Raw genomic sequence first — 26,140 nt, 5'->3', positions numbered from 1 at the left:
AAAAACAGATGGTGGAATGATGGTGCTTACTTTTGCTCCTCATTGTAGGTGGGTATGGAAATTGACGGACCACACCTAGTCGACCGACGGGAAATACAGAAGAACGAACCACCCTCTTTCCGATGCAAACTTTTGTAGCGGTGAGATGAAGTGGAATAGCAGTGGCAGACGACAGTGGGCGGTGGAGGATGACGGTGGTGAGGCAATGTGGATCTAGGGTTACGGTTTGAGAGTTTTTTGGGGCCAACAATGAATATTTTTTAGGAAATCAGTGTTTTGTGGAGTGAAAAGATAGAATATGAATGGTTTGTTTTCAAAATGGAGTGTGCGCAGGAGAAATGGAGGGATGATATTTTAGTCTTACTACACTGAAAATGATCTAATAAAATAAGCAAAAATAATTTAAATTTTATGATATAAAACGGTTAAAAATAGAATTTATGAAAGAAAACTCCCTATTGCTAATTTGTTATCTCATATGTTAATAAAAAAAATCATTAGAAAGTCACTCCAATCGGGCCTAAATACGGGTATCCAGATGATTCCGGGTTCAAATCAATTTTGAGGTCCGATCTTATCATCGCTCTCTACTCTGCGATCACTGTTGTGACTGATCAGAGAGCGAGAGAGGGGGGTCTATCAAAATCTTTGGAAAATGGGTGATGCTCTCTTTGAACTTGAACAGATTCTCCGATCCAAGCAGGTATTTCTAGGGCTTTTTTCCCCATTCTGTTTATGGATATATTATATATACACACTCACACTTACATTTGATTCAAAGTTATGAAACCATAGCTCGATGCTGCCAATATCAATTTTTTTTGCATATAGTTTCCCCTTTTTATTTTCTTGCGATTCGCAGTTTCAATTGTAGAGAGTTTAGCATTTGTTTTGAAATAAATGCAATAACTTTTTAGGATAAATCTGAAAGAGTTAGAAGGGATTCAGATTTGTTGCATTTCTTTCAAACCAAATCGCCAAAAATAAATGCTAAACTCTTGGGTGTTCAGTTTCACCTCCGTTTTTTGAAATAAGACATTCCGTCCAAGTTAATAATAAGTATGAAAAGCCTTGGCCATAAGCCTTGAGATCCCAGGTTCCACTCCGCCAACCACCCGAGCGACAGCACATATGTTTGGTAGGACGAACCTTCTAGGCCTGGGTGAACCGTACCCAGTGTGATGTGTGTGGGTTCGAATATGTGCCTGTGTTCTAGTCCATGATTTACCACTACATGATTGAATGTCTCTACTATGCAGCACTACCTAAAAATGAATTAAGTGCCAGGACATAAGGGGTGGGTCATGTTCTTATTTTCAATTGTCACGATAAACCAGACATGTAGTAAAGCACGGGGTTTAAGTGAATTTTGTTTTCCAAAAAATTGACGAATATGTCTTTGGTTTGCACAATGAGGTTACTTATTTATAAAGGGTATTTTAGTCTTTTTACTTCAGTTATTAATGGGCCTGACGGTGCCTTTTATTTTAGTTCACAAATCACAAGAAGTTATGTGTTTATTTTTAAATGATATTTGTTATGCAAAACCATAAGGGATAAAGTGAAATTTGCGATTTATATTTTAACATTCGTTGAGAAAACTAGCTGAAAATGGATCCTCTTGGAGCTACATTGTGTGCTTTTTTATTTGAATTTTAGTCGGGGTTTGTTATTGTTGTTAGCAGTTATTTTTGGTTAATATTATATACAAATTTGGGTTTATATTGTGATATGAATGGGCAGGTAAAATTTACGAGTCAAGAAGCAAATGTTCTTATGATGTGCAAATCTAATGCTATTAAGGATTTTACAATTGGGGCTGCTGGTGGTGGTGGTGTCACTTGGCTAGGTACTTTCGTATGCTCGTATAATATATTTAGCCCTAATTTCTCACAATCATGATAGGGTTTGAAAGCATTTGTAATTTCTAATGAATCAAATCAAAATTTAGAAGCCAAGTCATCATTTTTGTTTCCTTTAAATTATTAACAATTCTTGAAATAGCCAAAATATTATGGGAAAAAATAGAAATAAAGTAATTAAATTGCATTATTAATTGGTTTAGGATACAAATAAATAATTGACGCAAACATGTGTGGCATAGGTTACACCATTCTCCACATTGGACTTGGCCATCTTATCTCTTCAATTCACGGTAATTTAGTATTGCTATATTCTCATAATCTTGATAGAGAAATGAGTTCATGTGTGATTTGTATGAAACTTGTACAAATATGTACATTAACATATTTCTCCCTCTCTCCCTCTCTCCCTCTCTCCCTCTCCCTCTTTTAAATTATTAACAATTCTTGAAATAGCCAATAGATTAGGGGAAAAAATAGAAATAAAGAAATCAAATTGCATTATTAATCGGCTTAAGATACAAACAAATAATTGCTGCAAACATGTATGGCATAGGTTACACCATTCTCCACATTGGACTTAGCCATCCTATCTCTTGAATTCATGCATAATCTTGTTAGAGAAATGAATTCATGTGTGATTTGTATGAAACTTGTACAAATATGTACATTAACATGTTTCTCTGTGTGTGTGTGTGTGTGTATATGGGCGTCCCTATGTGTATGACTAGTGTATTTATATATGTTCACATTTTATTTATGACACAAGTCCAACAACAAGTTCTTAGCTATTAGAAATTATTCTTCCAAATTTTATGGAAAATACTACTTGACCTATACAAGTGAAGATTGTTGATAATGCATTAGTTCACATTAATTTTCATTTTTATTTGTTTAAAATTTTCCCTTTCCTCCCTATACAGTTGCCTAGAAGATGGCTGTTACCCAATGATGTTCCTGCTTATGTGAGGGTGGGGCTGCTTGTTTGGTGATAGACCTAACCTCTGTGATTATTTCATAGAAGTGGGCCAAGTGGCTGTCTGCTAACCTCATACTCAAATTTGCATTTTTACACTACATCCAAGCTATTACTGATGTAGGACAGTGCCTTAAGGGCTGTTCCGGGGCTGTGAAAGTGCTGAAATTTAAGAAGGGAGAAGAAGATAGATCTAGGAATCACTCCTAGAATCCCTTAGGCATCACACTTAGGGTTTGATTGCATCATACAATCCATAAAGAAGCTTCAAAGAACTCAACTTTTTATAAAATATCAACTCCATCAATTATAAGTATTACGTGACTTTATATAGGATTAGGAGACTTCCTAAATCAACTAGAACAAAAAAAAGGAAACTACTAAAATATTTTTGATTTCTAAAACTAATTTAAGACCAAATAAGAAATAAAAATAAAGATTAATTAAATAACTTGACACACAAGACGACTCATGGGGTGACCCATACCACCCATGTTAGCAAATATAAATTACCAAAACATCTGTAATCTTAAAAATCATAAAAAACATAATAATAATAATAAAATAAGACTCTAATAATACTAGAAACGTAATTGTAGAAGCTTTCTATCAATTTCTTTATGAAATCATGCCAATGTCCAAGTATCATCACTTCTCTGAATTTAGCTTTCCTTGAGCTTCTTATACTCTGCAGCAATTACCATTATGGCTTAGTGGTTCAAACTCGGCCTACTGATCTGGAGGCTGTAGGTTTGAACCTGAGGACTACCACTGTGCAAATTATATGCCAAATGTTAGTTCTATGCCCAATCTACCTAGCCCAAACCTCCATCCAATGGGGATTAAACTAGGTGTCCATTTTCATCCGAATTCTTACCATTACACTAGTTCCTTGTTCTTAAAGCATGATTAATTTTTAAGTTTCTGAAATGTAAGTTTTGTGAGCCTGTATGTCATTTGGATGCTAGGTTTCTTCCTAACTCAAAATTTCAATGTATGTTAGGCTTAATTATAGGCATCTTCTTCTTCTGTAATATTTCTAAAAGAAAACCCTTGTACGGATGAGCAGACTCTATTGATTGTCTCTAATCAGTGAGACTTGTTATATATCATTATAATTATTATTGTTGTTTACTCGAGGAATGGGTTCATGCTGCATTTGATAGGAGTTTTTTTGTAACCAATGATATTCATCAACGGTTATTTCTGGCTGGTATTGCTACTTAAATTGGTTAAATATATGGTTTTGTAGATGCGTGTGTGGTCGTGTTATTGTTGTAATCATTGTTTTGTTCCTGGTTTGTTATGCTGAGCTTTAGTAAGTTCTCTAAACTAATTATAATTTTTATTTTTTGCAATCCTTCTCTTGGCAGCAACTAGAAGGCTAAATAATTTATTTCGCATCAACCTTTCAGCAGGTAAGAGATAAATCAATCAATCAATCTCCCTGCCTCCCCCCCCCCCCCCCCCCCCCCTTCTCTCTCTCTCCCCCCTAGTTCTTTATTGGAGGCAGAAGTGGAAGACTTGTCAGGTTTGCCGCACTGATCACTTTGTTCAGATCGTTTTGATGACATTAGAAGTGTTACTTTTCTTTTGACTGAGGAGATCAAATTGCTCAACGTTAGTGAAACCTTTTGGAAGAGTTTAAAACCTAGTGATTCCTTTTATATGGTGTGATGTTATTTTCTCTTTCTTTTTTGCTTTTCCTTTCTGATTGGTGCAACATTATGCAGCAGGAAGTCATACTTATCAAAGACAGGTACAGCTAGAGATCATGATGTTCAACAAAAGGCATAAGTACACTTTATCAATTAAAATGCCAATCAATCAAGCTGACACCAAAATTTTGAAAACATTAGATGTTTGATTTTGTTAGGAAAATGAAGTATGAGCATGAAAACGTTCTAAGAGCTATAGTGAGTTAAAAACTTCATGCGTACACTTGATCTCATAGATCTGCACATGCATGGAGTAATAGAAGCAATATCTAAATAGCATGCTTACACATGCAGGTCACAAATGGATCCTTATGTGCTTTGAAACAGTAGTCCCATGAAATGCTATGATGGTTTCCATTGTTGAGCACACTGATATGTGTGTATAGATAATCCTAGTGTTGTTGGCAGGATCACTTTTGAAGATTCATTATTCTTGTCATTTTATTTTATTTTTTTACTTTTATTTATTTTTTTGCCTGCACAATTTGTTATTTCTACATAATTGCAGGAACTGCTGTTGCTTTTGGCTTGTGGAGATTTGGTAGGTCGCTAGATTCTTGCATTGGACATATACTTACCCTTGAAGGAAGTAGGATGCAGAAGGAGTTAGCAAATATGTAGGTTCTCACCCATTTGCCAATATGTTATAAGCCTTTCCCTTGAGAGCACTTAAGTAATATGTTTTCACATGAGAATGAACATTAGATCCTCAAGAACACCAATCGAAATCAGTGCGTATAGCCGATCAAAATTCAGCATACAAGGTGTCCAACTGTTCTGGTGTGTTATGCAATAGATTGAATGACTCAAATCGCTAATATTTTTTATTCCTGTTTTCGGTCAGTAATAAGATCACAGCCGGAACTACTTCACATCCATGATATGTTAATTGTTAAATTTGTCAATTGATGCGATATTGAGCCCACATCTTTTGCAACGAATGAAAGTCAGTCATTCCAGATTTTTCGCTACGAATCTTTAACATAGTACCCATCGGGTAAAATAGTTTAAGGGTGTTCATGTAATTAAAAAGACAATCGAAAGAAAGAAATGAAGCCACTTTTGAATAAAATTATGCTCGAAGGTACCATACTTTTCTGGCTGTTTCCGTTGCGTTCCGTCATTGATATCTATGTAATGCTGCACATATATTGTTTTTCTCTCTTCTATTTTTATTTTTATTTTTAATGTTATTTCTTTTGCAGAATATTAAAAAGATATCAGAATGATCCAAGGACCATGCAACTTGTCTCAAAGCATTTCTACTCAGAGAAAGTTTTTGATGATTCATCCACGGATCAGCCAAAGATAAGGTGGCGTTATCGGAATTTCTTTGGTGATAATGTTGCCAATTCTCAGAGGACACATGGCAGTGACTCCTGCAGTGACAAAACTGATTCGGAGAAAACTGATATGGAGAATACTGACGAGCCCAAGCGCTTTTCTGTAAGCATATTTGCTTAACCTTTTAGTTACGACACTGGCTTAAATGCTTTAGATGGAATATGGTAAGAAATAATGATGATTCAATATTTGTTAACTTCAAAAGATATATATATATATATATATATATTATTATTATAAAAGGGAAAGGAAAAAAGCAAAAAGAAAAAAAAAGAAGAGGAAATGTACTGGTTTTTTTGTTTTCTAGGGTTTTCTTTTTTGTCCTTAGTGAACTTTTTCATATTTTAGTGATTTTTTCTTTCAAAACTGTTAAAATATATCATCACCTACCACCTCCACTCAACTCACCTACCACACACACTCACCTACTCCCCAATCCTCTCCTATATAATGAGTACCTCACCATCTGTAATTTACACAACATATCAATACATCAATCAATAATACATCAATTTTAAGATGGTATCAGAGCAATAAGATTTAGGCCTGTATTTTCTTTCTCACCGGCGGGCAGCCGGCCGGCAACTTTGCCTTGGCTGCCCGCTGGAATTTTCTACACATACCTTGATCACTCTGCATGTGCTTCCTTACCAGTCTGCACTTTCTCTCTCTAAACCACCATAACCATGGCAGTGAGCAACAACACCGGCTTCGTAGGCTCCTACTGGAACAAAGAATGCCTCCTCACCTTCTACCTCATCTGTATGGCGGTTCTCATCGGGGCCCTCCTCATCATCCTCGTCCTCGCCTTCGTCGTCACTCGTCCCGACGGCTCTTACTCTGTCGATGGCCGTGCTTTCCGCGAGTACCGTCTCGGCGGATTCTCGGCCTGGCTCAGAAATCACATCACCAATTCGGACAATTGGGGGAAAATTAGGGCTTGTCTCGCTGAGTCCAATTTTTGTGCTAAGCTCGATCGGGAGTATATCTCTGCTGACCAGTTCTTCGCGTCTCGTAGTATCTCTCCTCTTCAGTTAGGATGTTGCAAGCCTCCAACAATCTGTGGGTACCAGTATGTGAACCCAACAATGTGGATTAACCCGGTTAACACACTCTCGGATCCGGATTGCTCTATCTGGAACAATGACCAGAGCCAATTGTGCTATAGTTATGATTCTTGCAAAGCTGGTCTGCTTGGGAACCTCCGAAAAGAATGGAGGAGAGTTAATGTGATCTTGATTATTGCAGTTGTTGTTCTAATCTGGGTTTATCTCATTGCTTGCAGTGCGTTCAAGAACGCCCAAACAGAGGATCTCTTCCGCCGATACAAACAGGGTTGGGTTTGATCTTATTCCCAAATACACCCAGATAGACACCATACACTCACTTCCCTTGGTCTCCCACGTGCACTTTTTTTTTTCACCCCACTACCTCTCTCTCTGGTTCCTTTTTCTCTCCACCAAACCCACTTTAATCATATTCATCATTTGCCTTCATTTATTCCACCCATCAGCGCACATGTTTTCCCCATTAATCCATTTTTTATTATTATTATTATTTTTTATTATTCTTATTATTCTTCCCACAAAAAAAAAAAAAAAAAAAAACATTCACCAACTCGTTTTTCATTCCACAAACTTGTCATTTCTTCATACCGGGCTCAATCCCGATCACCATTTTACATACAACAACAAAAAAAAAAAAAAAAAAAAAAAAAAACACAAAACAACACAAACAAAACAACCACACCCACAGTGGGATTTTTCTTCTCTACTCTGCCGTCGGTCTTTTCTTCTTGCCTCCGTCCTGGGTGGCCCTTGCCGGTGTTGCCTCCGTGTTTCCCACTCCACTGGGCATGATCACTACTCCCTGCTCCTCCACTGCAGCATATGGCGGACCTCCAAAACGGAACATCACGGTGGCCTTCCGCTTCAGTTCCTTATTTTCCGCCTTTAGCACACTTATCTCTGCTCGCGCATCCTTATACATGCGTTGGAGCAGAGCCAGCTGGGAGTTTAACTGTTGCACCTCATTTGTCCTGCTCTGCAGCCGGTGCGACAAGTTTGTGACCGCCGTCATGGTTTCCACACATGACTTCAGAGTATACTGATTTGCCTCAATATCAGTTTGCACCGCCATTTTTTGCTCCACCGACCGCATCGGAAAGTTCAAAGGAGCAAACCCAGAAGTGTTTGGTTGGGGTTCACTGGCCACCGCACCAGTTATTTCTCTTGTGGACTCGTTCAGTTCTGGAAAGAGCGTAAGCAGACCACGGGAAGAGGAGGCCCTGTTCTGGGTAGCTGGACGGGAAGAAGAGGCCATGTTATGGTTGCTGAGTGTTTCAGAGATGGGTTGGTTACAGATTGTTTACAGAGTATTACCAGTGTATCTCTCTCAGCCCACGAAGAGTTTTTCAGAGGTTTCAGACTGGTTTGATTTCCACATGTTCTCTCAGCCTCCGCCTTCATTTATATAGCACATGACGAAGAGGCCGACACGCGCACTGTCGATCACGTGCATCGCCGCGTGTCTGGCGCGCCTTTTGATGGCACGTCTTTTTATGGATTGGGCACGCCTTTTGATGGCACGCCTTTTTATGGATTGGGCACGCCTTTTGATGGCACGCCTTTTAAAAAAATGGGCACACCTTTTGAGGGTGCGACTTTTTAAGGGTCCGACAAGACTCTATAAACTGTCCCGACATTGATTCCGGTTAGCTCCTTTAAGGGTCCGACAAGATTCTGTAAACTGTCCCGACATTGATTCCGGTTAGTTTCTACAAGGGTCCAGCAAGACTCCGTAAACTGTCACAACAACTGTCACAACATTGTCTGCTACAACGGTCCGACATGACCCCATAAACTGTCTTCTACAACGGTCCGACATGACCCCATAAACTGTCTTCTACAACGGTCCGACATGACCCCATAAACTGTCTTCTACATCGGTCTGACACCCCCATACAGTGTCCTCTACAACGTTATGACACCACCATCCAGTGTCCTCTACAACGTTATGACACCACCATACAGTGTCTTCACCATCAGTCTGACACGACCATACAGTGTCTCCTATCCTCTTTTATTTTTATGTATTTTATTATTTTGTTCCTCTCTTCAAACTCAAGTTGGCTAGTTTCTATCCTCCTTGAGTTTGCGGGGGGCTGTTAAAATATATCATCACCTACCACCTCCACTCAACTCACCTACCACACACACTCACCTACTCCCCAATCCTCTCCTATATAATGAGTACCTCACCATCTGTAATTTACACAACATATCAATACATCAATCAATAATACATCAATTTTAAGAAAAACTTTTCAGGTGCATCTAAAAAATAATAAATAAATAAAGAGTGTAGTATGAAAAAAAAAATAAAAATCACTAAAGATCAAAAAACATGAAAATCGCATAACCCTTTTTGAAAAGCAAACCAAACATAGCCAATGTTTGCCAGTACCATTCTTCTCTGGAGTTAGGTATGTATTCATTTTTTGGTGGTAAATGTATCATTTATTCATTATTTGTCATAACCAACAAAGCAAGGACATGTCTAAGAAGATGATGTATATGTGACTGTGTCCACACCGACACTAATTAGCTGGACGATGTATACGTGTCAGATGTGTATACACCGACACTAATTAGACACTTCTCAACACATGTTAAGCCCACGTTCACATGTGTCTTATTATTTGTTAAAAAAAGTTCAAGACTCGAGCACATATCAAACACTTGGGGGATTCGCATCTCCACTGTTTAGACATATGAAATACGATAAAATTTTGAAGAAAATAACCTAGGATTGAATGATAAAAGAAAAAAATATGGATTTATAGCAATTAATCTCCTCTTTTATTAGACTTTAGGAATTAGTGGTACGCTACATTATTTAATTATCTTCGAATGAAATACTCATATATATGATATTTAGTTAATATATAAAACTTTATATTTTCTATGTGCTCTCCATGTGTCATGTCCTTTTTTTTAAATTGTCGTGTCAATGTGTCTATTTCAATGCCTTATGTTACCCACTATTTCAATGCCTTTTCTTCAAATAGCATGGAGAAGAAAATGAATGATCTCTCATTTCTCAGATTTACATTTGCTTTTATATGACCTATTTATTATTGCAGAGGAGTTCTAGTGCAGATGCAATCACAAACCCACTTGATTGTGTTTTTGGAATTCCGGCAAGCACTGAGGAAATTCATCATACCAATACTTCAGGCACATCTCCCAAAAGGCATGGCCGTGGCCACAAGAGATCTCACCGCAGGCATCGAATGCACCGTCATGAAGTATCGCCAAATTTCCAACTTTCTTGACATTTTAAATTGGCTGACAGAGGCTTATTGTGAGTTTATCATACAACCCTTCGGAGCAAGTACGAGTAGTATTCTGAGGATATGCAATTATATATATTTTCAGGTACTTCATTATGTTGAGCATTTTAATAAATTTTTGTTATTGTTAATTTTGTTGTTGTTATTGTTACTGTTATTGTCGTGTTGAAGTGGCAATGCATGATGAATTTAAAGGTGAAATTAACATATAATCAGGCTATTAGTCACTTTCTAAATATGCAATCTTAGTCATTTTTAAAAATATAATGGCCCAACTCATTTTAGGTTTTTTTTTTCTCTTTTTTTTTTGGTGTCCTGAGTGCGTAGTATTGTTATTCTGATGAAGTTGAATGCCAACCCTAGCTCAAACTAGAACAATGGCAAAACCATGAAATTGGATGTGGTTATGGTTTTTCGTTTTTGGATTTACTACTCTAGAGATGTTGGAAAAAGTACAAAATTGTGTATGTGTTTTTGTTTTTGTTTTTGTTTTTGTTTTTGTTTTCCAAGAAGCGCAAAAAGAAGCTGGTCTTCTAGCAAGTTAGTTACAGCCCCATTCAGTTTTTAAGTTTGCTTTAGCAAAACACCATGCAATGTCTTGTTCCTCAGCTGTAACATTGAGTACTCATTACAGAGCCATCAAATTAAAGCTAGAATATAAATTCTTACTCTCATTAGATGAAAGTACATACAACCCTTTGAATGTGTAACAATTCAAAGGACTATTTCACAAGAACTAAAAAAAAAATCTGTCAGCATTGGCCACTGGATCCCAACCTACCCCGTTTCTCGTTGGCTGGCAATTGACTGTTGTGTATCACCTGCTTGTCCTGTTTGTGTGAGCTTCTATTCAACCCCTTCAGATGCTGTACTCTTTCTCTAAAGCTTCACCGGTATGTTTGATGCTTGATCTTCCTATTGCTCATCATCACCTTATTAGTTTCAAAATTTCTGAAATCAAATTTGTTTGCATAATTTGATTGTTCATGATTATCAATCCATTGATCTCTTTTTTTATTTATTAATTTATTTCTTGTAATGCATCATATTCCTAATGAAATCTCTAGTAAAATGAGTGATGTATGTAGTCTTAACCCCACATACAGATAGACTTTATGTATTCCGAACTCTCGAACACTTGCTGCACCAAGCCTCACCCTTAACTAGAAGCCGAATATATATATATATATATATAGTTGTTTCTTGTTTATTCTTAGACTATTACAATGTTGGACAAGTGAGGATGAAAAGTGAGTATACATAATGACAAGTTTAACCATCATTAATTACCTGTGAACTATGAAGACGAACTTGTTCTTCCAAGGTTTTTGATTTCAATTACTCTTTTGTTCATTAATGCACTACTTCCTTGCAAGAATTCGTCATGCATAATCATCAATTGCTCCGCGACCTGTTTGAGATATTAATAGCTCATGAGCATCACAAATTATGAACTCAACATTGTAATATATGATAAATCGATGTCATGGGAATAAAAGAAAAAGAAAAGAAAAATATAATAAAAATAGTCTATTCGAATAGAGAACATACTTCCTCAATGCTGCCATCTTCAATATCTGTGTTGAATGTAAGTAGCAAGCTCTCGTGCAACAAGTTCTCCAAATCTTCTATGTGAAGTTGTTCTACAAATCAAAAGGAAAGAGTTGTTCTACAAATCAAAAGGAAAAAAATAAATGTATGTAATAAATAACGTAACTCAATATTGTTTCAATTTCAAAACGAGAAGTGATTTGTCATATAACTGATCTACGTGAAGTTGTTCTACAAATCAAAAAAAAAAAAAAAATACATTTAGGTGGGGGGGGTATGTTTCAATTTCAAAACGATACGATTAGGAGTCAAGATGAAAATTATCGTGCACAACTTTGCTTGCCTCAATTTCACTTCGTAGCATTATATTTGATAAAGTTGAAGAGCAAAAGTATATGCAAGATAATAAAACTAAACAAATTATTAATTAATTTATTTATATTTTTTGTATTCGTAAATACTTTATTAATCGTTGAAGAAAATATTTGTGATGGCATGGCAATGGCAAAACAAGGGTTCACAAATATTGGGATTGCAAAAAGTTTTTGCGACAGTAGCATTACCATTGTAACTTATTTGTGATGGAAATTTTTCCTTTTAGCGATGACATGATGCCAACACAAATAATGTATTCAAAATAAGCAATCTGTACAATGAGAGCATATGTATAGATGGTTGTAATGGGTTTTTTTAAAAAAAGAAAAAAAGAATACAATATAAGGAAATCAAACAAATAGAAATCCAATATACACACTTTTAATATTATTTCTTTTCATTTCATTATTTTGAATGAAATTTTAATAATTTCTACCATATATAACATGATGAAAATCTGTAACTATTGTTATTCTACATGGTAAAGATTGATTTCAAGTGACCTTGCTCAAAAAGTTTGTGTATCATTTTAATTCCAATAAAATAAGTTTTGGGTTGAAAGCTCAAGACTAGACTAAGCAGGTAGTATTTTTAATTGAATAGTGTCTTTACAAACCATACAAACAAACATTATTGTTTTGGTGCGCATGGAATGGAATCTCTGGTGCGGGTGGCTTATGAGGAAGCAAGAACAGGAATAGACCTTTGGATTGGGAGAACCAAGAGAGGATATCAGAGGTGAGTTGGTTGAATTTTTTGAGAGAATCATTGCCTCCCCACTTGTTTTGTATGGCCATTTGAAGGCCATTCCATCCAGACAAGTGCATTGAGATTTCCTCTCGGAAAACAGAGGTAGCCTTAGCCTTGAGAGAATAAGAGGGTGTTCTTGAGACGGAATTTGTATTAAATGGTTCCATTCAAAACACATCGATTTAAGTTCCTTCTCTTTGTGAGATTCTTTTGTCTTTAGCTTTTAGTTCTCTATTCTCTCTCCTCTTGAAATCCCACCTCCCTTGTTAGAGAGACAAAGATAGGGAGGGGAAAACATTAAATTTGAATGAAGGTACAAAGTTAAGAAAAACAAAGTGGCGTGAAAAGTTGGGATCGGTAGGAGACAAATTCGGAAGGTTGAATGTTTAGCATAGGAGTAGGAGTAACAAAAATGCTTGTCACCCACTTTCCTACACTTTCACTCATCTAATCATCCATTTTCATATTCAACTCTTTTCTCATTGTCTCTTGGGTTATGATTTATCCTCTAAAATTAGAGTTCTAATTGAACTCTAGTAAAATGAAAAATAGAGTAATGAAATATAACTTTAATTTAAGGGATTGTTTGAGATAAATTAAGGCCTCGTTTGGGAACATGTTAATTTAGTAACTTTTTGGTTATTTGGCTAAAAATGTAGGTAAAAAAAACTTGTATGTTTGGGATGACTTTTTGGCTAATTACGAAAAGATGTGCAAAAAGTAGAGAGAAAAGAGAATCTTTGACTTTTTGGTATGAGTTGTTGGCTTTTTGACTAATTTAGTAACTTTTTGGCTAATTGGCTAAAAAAGTAAGTCCCCAAATGGAGCCTAAATTAGCCAAAAAGTCAACAACCCATACCAAAAAGTCAAAGATTCTCTTTTCTCTCTACTTTTTGCACATCTTTTCGTAATTAGCCAAAAAGTCATCCCAAACATACAAGTTTTTTTTACCTACCTTTTTAGCCAAATAGCCAAAAAGTTACTAAATTAGCCTGTTCCCAAACGAGGCCTAAATAAGTATACATTTTGACTTTTTATGAAATATGAGTTGGGTATGGGTTGGGTTTAAAGTGATGTAGTAGAGAGGTGATGTGACATAAAGAAGATGATGTGACTTAAATAGGATAATGACTTTTTGACTTTTTAACTTTTTTTGGTTATGCCAAACCAAGCCTAAGAGCTCTTAAATGGAGCTCTAGTGAGGTGAAAAAAAGAGAGTAGAGAGAAATAGAGAGAGGAGTGTAGGCTCCACCTTTACATGGCTACTCTCCATATCATTAGAGTTGTATTAAAACTCTCAAATATTATTGATAAAAAAAATAAGACCAAAATATTACATCGGACCCACTTTTCATTGGAGCTCTAAAGCATTTGTATTGCCTCCGTGTCATCTTTCCTAACAACCATGGATCATAAATTATTGCACAAAAAATACAGAAAATAAAAAAAAGATTAATTTTTCAAAAACTAAGTTAAACCAAACAAGGTGAATAATTTTTTTATAAAACAATAAAAATTAAAAAGTTGACAAAATGTATTTACATGAATGCAAAAGCAGGTTCTAATGCTGCATTAATTTAGGCTCTTCTTTTTCTTCTTCCTTCCTCTCCATGCAGCAACCAAGGCAACACTAGCAGTCATGTCTATCGCTACCACCAACCATGCCCTTCCTCACCCCCAACTCACTCGCCTCCCTCCTCGAATCGGCCTTGTCGACTCACTCCTCCATCACCGGCCGAGCCGTCCATGCCCACATCATCAAAACCCTCTTGACCCCCTTCCCTTCCTTCCTCTCCAACCACCTCGTCAACATGTACTCCAAACTCGACCTACCCAACTCAGCCCAACTCGTCCTCTCACTCACCCCCAACCCCTCCGTCGTCACCTGGACTTCCCTCATCTCCGGCGCCGCCCAAAACGGCCACTTCTCCCCCGCCCTCCTCCACTTCTCTAACATGCGCCGCCAGGGCGTACAACCCAATGACTTCACCTTCCCTTGTTCTTTCAAGGCCTCTGCTTCGCTTCAATCGCCGATCACCGGAAAACAACTCCATGGGTTAGCGGTTAAACTCGGCCAAATCCACGATATCTTTGTTGGCTGTAGTGTGTTTGATATGTATTGTAAAACGGGTCTTAGAGAGAATGCTTGTAAGGTGTTTGATGAAATGCCTGAGAGAAATGTTGTGATTTGGAATGCGTATATTTCGAACTCGGTGCTTGACGGGCAGCCGAAGGGTGCTGTTTCGGCGTTTATTGAGTTTCGGCGTGTTGGTGGGGAGCCTAATTCGATTACTTTTTGTGGGTTTCTCAATGCGTGCTCGGACACTTTGGATTTGAAGCTGGGGCGGCAGTTACACGGGTTTGTGATTCGATATGGATACGAGGCAGATGTCTCGGTTGCAAATGGGATGATTGATTTTTATGGGAAATGTCGAGAGATTACTTCCTCTGAGTCGATTTTTGCTGGGATTCATTATCGTAATGATGTTTCATGGTGTTCGATGGTGGCTGCATATGAGCAGAATCATGAGCAAGAGAGGGCCTGTTTGGTGTTCTTGCGAGCAAGGAAAGAAAGCGTTGAGCCAACGGATTTTATGGTTTCTAGCGTTCTGAGTGCTTGTGCTGAGCTTGCAGGCCTTGAATTGGGCAGGTCACTGCACGCACTTGCTGTGAAGGCGTGCATTGAAAAGAATGTGTTTGTGGCTAGTGCACTTGTTGACATGTATGGAAAATGTGGAAGTATAGAGGATTGTGAGAGAGCATTTCATGAGACGCCCGAGAGGAATTTGGTTACTTGGAATGCGCTGCTTGGTGGGTATGCTCACCAAGGGCATGCTGACTTGGCACTTGAGTTGTTCCAAGAAATGACATGTGAGGTGGTACCTAATTATGTGACGCTCGTATGCATATTATCGACATGTAGTAGAGCTGGGGAAGTGAAAGTGGGAATGGAGATTTTTGAGTCAATGAGAGGGAGGTATGGGATTGAACCAGGGGTCGAGCATTATGCTTGTGTCGTGGACATGCTCGCACGAGCAGGGAAGGTAGAGAAAGCATATGAGTTTATAAAGGGAATGCCTATTCATCCTACTGTTTCGGTTTGGGGGGCGCTTCTTGGGGCTTGTAGAGTTTATGGGAAGCCAGAATTGGGGATGGTTGCAGCTGAAAATTTATTTGAACTTGATCCACGAGACTCTGGCAACCATGTACTGCTTTCAAATATGTTTGCAGCTGCTGGCAGGTATTTTCGCTACAGCTATTTTAATGTCTGTACAGTTCAACCAATTCAAATAAAACAATGGACTTTTTGATTTTATTGTTGTGATTGTCTTTTGATATTTAATCTTTGAGTTTGTCACAGTTCCATGTTTGTGTGTTTGGCATTTTCTTATTAAGTAATCATGTCATGACTAGTGTAGGTGGGAAGAAGCAAACCTTGTGAGAAAGGAGATGAAGGATGTTGGCATCAAGAAAGGCGCAGGATGCAGTTGGATCTCTGTGAAAAATGCAGTCCACGTGTTCCAAGCAAAAGACACCTTTCATGAAAGAAACTCTGAGATTCAAGCAATGCTAGCTAAGCTTAAGAGCGAGATGAAAGCAGCCGGATACATACCCGACACCAAATTAGCTTTGTATGATTTAGAAGAAGAAGAGAAGGAAACAGAAGTTTGGTACCATAGTGAGAAGATTGCCCTTGCCTTCGGACTAATTTCCATCCCTCCCGGAGTCCCTATTAGGATTACAAAAAATCTTAGGGTTTGTGTAGATTGTCATAGTGCAATTAAGTTCATCTCTGGCATTGTTGGCAGAGAAATTATTGTGAGGGATAACAACCGGTTTCATCGGTTTAGGGAGAATAAATGTTCTTGTGGAGATTATTGGTGATTATTTGAAAATCTTTCGCTTCTTTCACATGTTGGCAAGCTTTCCACCACCAATCATGCCCTATGCAAGACTCCAATTTGGTACATCTGCTACTTTGGAAATTGAGAGTTCATGGTGAGATCAATACAATATACGGGGAATTATAAGTTATCTTATGATATAACTCTTATATTAAAACGGATAATGATTGGTTACTGGAATTAAGAGTTGGGGTAGACATTAAAAGTAACTTCGAAGCTGGTTTACACGACCTTTATACCAATGCAACTCTTACCTAATCATTAAATAATTGTCTTGGTCGACATTCAATCCTTGAACTCCCATTTATTTTTAAAAATGATAAATACATATCTATTAGTACTTTTGATAAAAAAAAAATTAGAAATACGAACATGTTATTTATTTTAATTTTTAAACTTAGGTAAATTTTTGTATATTTATCTCTAAACCATTATATGAATATTTAGATATATTTATGTATGAAAAAAAAACTATATAAGATCTAGTTAACCTGAACTATGGAATACAATCTAGTTCTAATTTTGGATCTTATCTAAAAAATTGATCAGTCAATTAGTAGAAGTATTTGGTAATAATAAATTTAAACTTTATATTTAAATTATATCCATGGATATGAACCATTTTTTCTTTTTCTTTTTTTTTAATGGGGATATGAACTAGTTTGAAATTGTTAATATTGAATTAAACATTAAAAGTAGTTTAAAAACTGAGTTCCAATTGATTTTTATATTAATTCTTGACAATTCTTATTCTTGAAGATGATCAAAAAAAAAAAAAAAAAAAAAAAAAAATCTTATTCTTGAAGAATTGTCTTGGTTCTTACCCAAGCAATGAGTCATTTGCCACACTTGCTTATTTAATTCTTAAATTGGTAAATATTTTTTGAATGATAAATGTGGTTACTATTTCTAAACACAAATTTCGTATCCTGCAATTAAGAGGTGAAATAAATGCACAAATAATTAATTTTATTGACTATAATAAATGGGTATAATTTTCTGTGAATTGCTTTTTTACAAAAGAACAAATTCTCTGATTCAATCTCCGAAATAGGTTGCAATCCAACGGCTGCAGAAGCTTGTTGTTGAATCGAACAAGTTGATGGATTTCTTCAAATCTTCGAATGGAGAAACTTGGAGAAGAAAGGCTTGATCGAGGGCTTGAACGGCTTGATCTCGAACGAGTTTTGAAATGATCTTCTTGAAAACAAAGACCAAATTTGTATTTGTAACTTAAAAGGATTGGCACAAGTTTGGAGTGCTTGATAATCCTTTCTTTTGAATTTGAGGAGTTTTAGAGAGAATTTTAAGAAAAGAATTTGACAGAGTCTCGAGACTGCTTAGGAGCTTGCAAGACTATTAGTTAAAAAAGCTGTGTCCTTTTTTCCCTAATAAGAGCCTCTATTTGTAGGCTTAGGAGGGGAGGGTTAATTTTGAAAACTCTAAAATTGACTCTAATTTTCAAGAAACAAGCAATTTACCTATCATAGAAATTATTTGTATTGAAATTTTGAATTTAAATTTGAATTTTTTCGCCAAATTCTAATAAAATATTTTTATGGGCCCCACACTTTTGGGTTGACTCAATTATCAAAATAGGTTCACTTTTCTTTTGGCGTGACCCGTAATTTAAAATGAGTTAAGATCCATAATTTTAGTAGGACCTACATCCATTTAAAAATTTTGACCAATTAATTAAGAAAATTTATTTGTCTTGATTAATTGGACGGTAATCAAGATACGTAAAAATTTAAGTATCTACAAATTGCCCTCACTTCAAAACTCTAATTTGATGCGAGCTTGCTAATATCAAAGGTGAGGTTTGAAGTAAATTGGTCACGCTTATGTAAGGATTTTAATCATGGAATAAATATAAAAACTAGTCATACTTTATTTTTAAAATAACGAAGTGTGATTCTCTAAATATAAATATAATAGAGTTTTTTTTTTCTTTTTTGCCTCTGCTATGCGGGATCTGTCTTTTCTTCTCGTATGGAAGGTGCTAAGAAGAGTATTGCTAGGGTTTGATAGGATTTGCGCAGCTCCAAAACACTCCTATTTATAACAGCACATCTTTAAGTCCACACACACTTTCAAACGGAAGCCGCTAAACTATAGAGATTGTGGAACAGACTAGAGTACTGACAATGTGAGTCTTCTTATACATCAATGCTCATTAGTAGCTTTGTATATGTTGGAAATGGTAAAAAAATTTTGGTTTGGTCTATTTTTTAAGTGGGCCCCGAGTATCGATTTACTCGGGTCAAAGTGGTAACGCGTTCTATGTCGCGTTGTGATTCACGTGGTATATTTGGTTGCTCAAAACCATTACCGAGTGAATGGGAAATTGAAGCCAAAGTGTGCTCCATGAAAATGGAGTTATGGTGAAAATTCCTTAAGATTGTAAATTGGCTTGTCCCACATTGATTTGGTGAGAAGTTTTGAAAGGGTTTATAAGGCTTAGGGTGAGATGCTTGGGGTGTGCCCCAAGGGGTACCCAAGTGTTTTAGAGGGAGAGGTTATGGGCAAAATGGGCTAGACCCATTGGACCCAAAAATCACCACACGCGCGCCACCGTCCGGGCGGGCTGGGCGCGGGTGTGTGGTGTGTCTTCTAATCTTTTTGGGCCAAAAACATTTGAATTTAATTTTATTTTTTGGTACCAGAATTCAAATTAAACTGATTTGGATTTTCTGTACATCCAAACAGGGCCCTTCCCATTTTCAAACAGAATTAAACTGGTTTGGATTTATTGCTCATCCAAACAGAGCCCTTCCTGTTTTTTATCTGTTTGATTTATTAACCCAACAGATTCAAATCTGTTTAAATTTGAAACTAACAGGTTTCATACCTGTTCAATTCAAAACCAAGAGTCATCTTTACATCTATAAATAGACTAGCCTCCCATTTGGATTTCACTCCAATTTTTCGTACTCCATCATCTGCTTTAAATCTCTGCATTTTGCTGCATTTTATTTCTGAAAGAAAGAGTGTAAACACTTAGTGTGTTCGTAAGGCAAACAATTTGTAGTGCTGCTATTGTTTGTGGTAAGATCATTTCATCCTGGGAGATAGACGTCCAAATTCTGAAAGCACCGTGGAGAGGACGAATCTGTCTTAAGGACACAGTGTTAAACACTGGACTTGATCAGAAAAGTTATTCAAATAAATTAACCAAGTAAGTTGTTTAATTTTATTCTGTTTTTTATTTGTTTATTTAATTAGATTTTAATTTTGTTTTTGTAACAAAATAAAATCTGCGGTTTTATTTATTTATTTTTTTTATTTCGAGTTTGATTTTTGTAATCAAACAAATTCTCTCATTTTCTTTATTTCTTTATATTCTTGTTGTTGTTTTGTATACAACAGAATTTAATCTTTTTAAATACAGTGAAGATTGTCCAACAACCTTAAGACAGAATTCTTTTTTGGGTATCTTCATTGTATTTAATTTTCTGTGTTTTCAAATTAATATTCTGGTTGGAAAAACAAATAGTGATTTGTGCTATTTGACAGATAATAGTAATATACTGTCTCTTTTCTTTGACAACAACTAGTAGTATGATACTGGTGTCATTAACAATTCAGAATATTATTTGGTATTACAGAAAATTCTTGTGATATTTTATTTTTCTAGTTTTAGTAACAAGGAAAATAAAATTATTTTGTTGTTATAATTTATTTTCTGGTTTTAGTAACTAGAAAATTAATTTGTGTTTTATTTTTTTCTGATTTTTGTAATCAGAGATTATGGCTACTACAACTGAAATTGCATCTGGCAGTGGTACTCCTATTGTTACACCTACATTGGTCCCTATCCAGAACCATGTTCATGTACCAATCAATCATGGAGAAAAATCGGAAAAATTTAATGGTATAAGTTTAAGAGATGGCAGCAGAAGATGCTGTTCTATCTTACAACTCTTAATTTGGCCCGGTTTCTCCATGAAGAGGCTCCAGCACTTAAAGAGGGTGAAAGTGATCAGCAAGTTGTTGCCGCTGTAGATGCTTGGAAACATTCAGATTTCCTGTGCAGAAACTACATCGTAAATGGCCTTGACAATATGCTGTATAATGTATACAGTCCTCTGAAAACAGAAAAAGAATTGTGGGATTCTTTGGAGAAGAAATACAAGACAGAAGATGCCGGCACGAAGAAATTTGTCGTCGGTAAATTTCTGGACTTTGTTATGGTAGACTCCCAAACGGTAATATCTCAAGTTCAAAGTTTTCAAATAATTTTGCATGATATTCATTCAGAAGGTATGTCTCTTAGCGAGTCATTCCAAGTCGCTGCTTTAGTGGAAAAGTTACCACCGGCTTGGAAAGATTTCAAAAATTATTTAAAACATAAACGCAAAGAGATGACTATGGATGAATTGATTGTAAGATTAAGAATTGAAGAAGATAACCGAAAGGCTGAAAAGAGGAATGAGAAAAATCCCATTGAGTCCAAGGCTAATGTGGTAGAACAAGTTCATAAACCACATAACAAACAGAGAAAGTTTACTGGAGATGGTCCTAAACAAGGCGATAGTAGCAAGAAGTTCAAAGGAAAATGCTATAACTGTGGCAAAACTGGACATCGAGCTTTTGACTGCCGCCGCCCTAAGAAGGATCATGGAAGTACAAGTAAGAAGACCACCAATCAGGCCAATGTAACAGAATTGGATTACATCTCTGATGGAGTGAATGACATCAACCTTTCTGCTGTGGTGTCTGAGGCTAACTTGGTTGGAAATCCCAAAGAGTGGTGGGTTGACACTGGAGGAACTCGTCACATATGTGCGGACAAGAAAATGTTCACTACCTACAATGAGGCTACAAATGGTGAACAACTTTTCATGGGAAATTCTTCTACTTCTACTGTGGCTGGACAAGGAAAAGTTATCTTGAAGATGACATCAGGGAAAGAACTGACCCTCAACAACGTACTGCATGTACCTGACATCCGGAAGAATTTAGTTTCTGGGTCTTTGTTAAGTAAAAATGGTTTTAGGCTTGTTTTTTAGTCTGATAAATTTGTATTAACAAAGAGTGGTATGTATGTTGGTAAGGGATACATGAGTGATGGTCTCTTTAAGTTGAATGTAATGACAGTTGTACCGAAAGTTGCTATGAATAAGAATAACACATCTTTTGTTTATATTCTTGAGTCAAATTTATGGCATGGTAGATTAGGACATTTGAATTTTGATGCTTTGCGTAGATTAATTGGTTTAGATTATATACCAAAGTTTGAAATTAATCCTAATCATAAATGTGAAATTTGTGTAGAAGCGAAACTAACTAAGGCTCCATTTAAATCGGTTGAAAGGAAAACCGAACCTCTAGAATTAATTCATACTGATGTATGTGATCTAAAATTTATTCAAATTAGAGGAGGCAAAAAGTATTTCATAACTTTTATCGATGATTGCACAAGATATTGTTATGTTTATTTACTTAGAAGTAAAGATGAAGCCTTAGAAATGTTTAAACTCTACAAAACAGAAGTTAAAAATCAACTTGGTAAAACCATTAAAATGGTTAGAAGTGATAGGGGTGGTGAATATGATGCACCATTAAATGAATTTTGTGCACAACATGGCATTATTCACCAAACTACAGCCCCTTATTCTCCACAGCAAAATGGAATTGCTGAAAGGAAGAATAGAACCCTAAAAGAAATGATGAATGCCATGTTACTAAGTTTAGGTTTACCACAGAACTTGTGGGGGGAAGCAATATTGTCTGCTAATTATGTTCTTAATAGAATACCCCACAAGAAAACCAACAGCACTCCTTATGAATTGTGGAAAGGTCGACCACCTTCCTACAAATACTTAAAAGTGTGGGGGTGTTTGGCAAAAGTTGAAGTTCCTGTTCCTAAAAAGACTAAGATAGGACCAAAAACAGTAGACTGTGTGTTTATTGGTTATGCTCAGAATAGTAGTGCATATCGATTTCTGACTTATAAATCAGAAATACCTGATATAAATGTGAACACTATTATAGAGTCAAGGAATGCTGTGTTTTTTGAACATGCCTTTCCTTACAAGAAAGGACAGGAATTAAGTTCACAGAAAAGAACTTATGATTGTACACAAAGTCAAGAGACTAATGACAATCAAACACAAGAGACTAGTAATAGTCTCGACCAACAAGATTTAACTAATGATGAACCTAGACGAAGTAAGAGAGCAAGAATATCAAAATCCTTTGGTCCAGATTTTCTGACATACTTGTTAGAAAATGAACCTCAAAGCTTTAAGGCAGCAATGACAGGTCCTGAAGCACCTTTGTGGAAAGAGGCTGTTAATAATGAAATTGAATCCATTATGCAAAATCATACTTGGGAATTGGTGGATCTTCCACCAGGTTCTAAACCTCTTGGATATAAATGGATATTCAAGAGAAAAATGAAAGAAGATGGTTCAATTTACAAGTATAAAGCAAGACTTGTTGTTAAAGGTTACAGACAAAAGGAAGGTCTGGACTATTTTGACACATATTCTCCTGTGACAAGAATAACATCCATTCGCATGCTTATTTCTATAGCAGCGTTGTTTAATTTGGAAATACATCAAATGGATGTTAAGACAGCTTTCTTAAACGGTGATCTAAATGAAGAGATCTATATGGAACAACCCGAAGGGTTTGTAGTATCAGGGCAAGAAAAGAAAGTTTGTCGACTTGTAAAATCCCTTTATGGATTAAAACAAGCACCTAAGCAATGGCATGAAAAATTTGATCATGCAATGCTTACTAATGGGTTTAAGATAAACAAATGTGACAAATGCGTCTATGTTAAAAACACTGACCAAGGATATGTCATAGTTTGTCTTTATGTGGATGACATGCTTATCATTGGAAGCAGTCAAAACATGATCAAATTAACTAAGCAAATGCTTAACAAAAGATTTGATATGAAAGATATGGGGGTCGCAGATGTTATATTAGGAATGAAAATTACTAAAACATCTGACGGATATGCATTATCTCAATCTCATTGTATTGAGAAAATTCTTGATAAATTTATCAAGGATTGATTAAGGCCGAAATGTACATCATTGAGGCCGTTAATTAGAATCTCTTAACTTCACTTGCTGGTCAAACCGTATATTTTATGTGTGTTGAGTGTCAATCAGGTTATATATCGTCAGAGCATAAAATGAGCAAAAAGACAGAATTTTGGCAGAGTTGACTTTTCCCGCACGTGCGTTGACTTTTTCTGGGAAAGTCAAACCGACGTTTTAAACCTGTTTGGATGGGATTGGAAGTATAAGGAGGCAAGAAAAAGGCTGGATTAGGGTTTTGAAATTGTTTGGACCTAAAGAGGGAGGCTAGGGTTTGCAAAAGAAGAAGAAACAAGAAGCTTCAAAGATGTCTCCCATGGTTCTTCCTTCTCCTTCTACCTCCTTCCACTCCTCCATGAGTGGCTAGTCTTCTTTTCTAGGGTTTTGATGAAACCCTAGCCATGTAATTATGTAGTTTTCTTTTTTGATTTTATATTATGTAAGGTTTGAACCATTGTATGGTGTTTTAGAAATTCTTTATATATAATTTTCATTATCTTTTCAAATATTTGACTTTCTGTGATTGTTGAATATTATCCATACATGAGTTTTCTATTTCTTCACATTCAAGGTATGGGACGAACCATGCTACGAGGAACGAGTTGTATCACTACCCTAGTTTAGAGTGAACGAGTCGTATTGCTTGAGATGGTTCGTGCTCGTGCATTGAATGTGATAATCTTCTTGTTAAATGCTTTGAGCTTGTAGTTGTGAAGCATTAATTCGTTCAAACCATAGCATGATTAATTTCAATTGGAAACCCTAATTATGTGGTTAGTGGTGAATTCTCTACCCTAGGATTTTTCCCCAATTTAGTAAATCCAATTTCATTTAATATTGATAATTTAATTCCTTAGTTTAATTTATTTGTTAATTAAATTAGGTTATGATCATTCAATCTTTTTATCAAAATTAATTTAGGAATTTAACAATTAAATTAGTTTAATTTCACAATAGTCCCTGTGGATCGATACCTGGACTTGCCATTATGCTGATAGAATTTGGTATAGTTTAGTATTTAATTTTGGTGTGTTCAACGACCCATCAAGGATGATTTGAATTTAGCTAGAACACCTGTAGACATCAGTCTTTATTTATCGAAAAATAAAGGTGATGCAGTGTCTCAGTTAAAATACTCCCAAATCATTGGAAGCCTAATGTACCTAATGAATTGTACTCGTCGTGATATAGCTTATGCTATCAGTAAATTGAGTAGGTACACTAGTAACCCCAGAGAAGACCATTGGAAAGCGATCGTTCGGGTTCTTAGATATCTAAGATTCACCCGTGATTATGGTTTGAACTTTACTCGATATCCAGCAGTACTTGAAGGTTATTGTGATGTAAATTGGATATCGGATACTAAAGATTCAAAATTCACAAGTGGATATGTCTTTACTTTAGGAGGCGCTGCTGTTTCTTGGAAATCCACCAAACAAACATGCATCGCACGATTCACAATGGAATCCGAGTTCATTGCTTTAGACAAAGCAGGAGAAGAAGCAGAATGGCTTCGTCACTTCTTAGAAGACATTCCAATGTGGCCAAAACCTGTGCCAGCTATTTGCATTCATTGTGATAGTCAATCTGCAATAGGCAGGGCACAGAATCACATGTATAACGGTAAGTCACGACATATTCGTCGTCGACATAATACCGTAAGACAATTATTGTCAAACGGAATAATCTCAATCGATTATATAAAATCTAAAGAGAATATTGCGGATCCGTTAACAAAAGGTTTGACAAAAGAGCTAGTGTATAGTTCATCGAAGGGGATGGGATTAAAGCCTATTACATAAGAGTCATCATAATGGTAACCCTACTTATATGACTGGAGATCCCAAGAACTAAGTTCAAAGGGACAACTAAGTTATGTATGGCTCACCAGAAATCACTAAGGGATTTAAAATTCCCTACCCATTCCTATGGTGAGAGTGATATCTGCAACATACGTTGTATGCAGGGATATAAGGATAAGCTTTGCTTTTAATGATTACTTATATCTTGATTAAGGTATAAAATCAAGACGAGTATAAGGAGATACTCACAATAAGAATCACCTATATAAGTGTCGAACTGAGGCCGGTTCTATGAGAATGAAGAGGCTAAATTCTCTAGAAACACTTATGAAAACCAGGCGCGTTCAAAGCCAAAATGAACACAATAGTGAGAACCACGATGTGTCAGAAGATATTTTGTATAAAATTTATTGTCTTGGCTTACACAAACGGCTGAACAATTCAA

General features: G+C 36.2%; 2 protein-coding genes and 1 pseudogene across 4 annotated transcripts; all 3 read left to right on the top strand.

Moving 5' to 3' along the window:
- The first annotated feature begins 343 nt into the window (after positions 1 to 343).
- Positions 344 to 10,385, top strand: LOC114259155 (uncharacterized). 3 transcript variants are annotated; one of them, XM_028199147.2, is made up of 7 exons: positions 458 to 703; positions 1,744 to 1,849; positions 2,105 to 2,155; positions 4,212 to 4,256; positions 5,065 to 5,173; positions 5,762 to 6,002; positions 10,045 to 10,385. In XM_028199147.2, the coding sequence occupies exons 1-7, from the start codon at positions 656 to 658 to the stop codon at positions 10,234 to 10,236; spliced, it is 792 nt and encodes a 263-aa protein (XP_028054948.1). In that variant the 5' UTR covers positions 458 to 655; the 3' UTR covers positions 10,237 to 10,385. The 3 variants fall into 3 exon arrangements, with proteins under 3 accessions (XP_028054949.1, XP_028054948.1, XP_028054950.1); XM_028199148.2 differs by lacking the exon at positions 2,105 to 2,155 and having other exon boundaries at positions 344 to 703; XM_028199149.2 differs by lacking the exons at positions 2,105 to 2,155; positions 4,212 to 4,256.
- Positions 6,442 to 7,361, top strand: LOC145794985 (tetraspanin-2 pseudogene; annotated as a pseudogene).
- Positions 10,386 to 14,328: 3,943 nt separating the features above from the next.
- On the top strand, positions 14,329 to 16,842 carry LOI1 (Pentatricopeptide repeat (PPR) superfamily protein). Its single transcript, XM_028199146.2, has 2 exons — positions 14,329 to 16,171; positions 16,350 to 16,842. Exons 1-2 carry the CDS (start codon positions 14,592 to 14,594, stop codon positions 16,813 to 16,815), a joined length of 2,046 nt encoding a protein of 681 aa, XP_028054947.2. The 5' UTR covers positions 14,329 to 14,591; the 3' UTR covers positions 16,816 to 16,842.
- The last annotated feature ends 9,298 nt before the right edge of the window (positions 16,843 to 26,140 follow it).

This window comes from Camellia sinensis, chromosome 7, assembly GCF_055761805.1.
Source record: "Camellia sinensis isolate YWXY chromosome 7, ASM5576180v1, whole genome shotgun sequence".
NCBI classification, from domain to species: domain Eukaryota; kingdom Viridiplantae; phylum Streptophyta; class Magnoliopsida; order Ericales; family Theaceae; genus Camellia; species Camellia sinensis.
The sequence above is the reverse complement of the archived record's forward strand: the minus strand, read 5'-3'. Positions and strand labels throughout refer to the sequence as shown.

Excerpts from the sequence above, each read along its gene's own strand:
- LOC114259155 (XM_028199147.2), top strand. The coding sequence starts at position 656 with ATGGGTGATGCTCTCTTTGAACTTGAACAGATTCTCCGATCCAAGCAG. Across the intron at positions 2,156-4,211 it reads TCTTATCTCTTCAATTCACG|CAACTAGAAGGCTAAATAAT; the intron begins GTAATTTAGTAT and ends TTCTCTTGGCAG. Across the intron at positions 5,174-5,761 it reads CAGAAGGAGTTAGCAAATAT|AATATTAAAAAGATATCAGA; the intron begins GTAGGTTCTCAC and ends TTTCTTTTGCAG.
- LOI1 (XM_028199146.2), top strand. The coding sequence starts at position 14,592 with ATGCCCTTCCTCACCCCCAACTCACTCGCCTCCCTCCTCGAATCGGCC. Across the intron at positions 16,172-16,349 it reads ATGTTTGCAGCTGCTGGCAG|GTGGGAAGAAGCAAACCTTG; the intron begins GTATTTTCGCTA and ends TGACTAGTGTAG.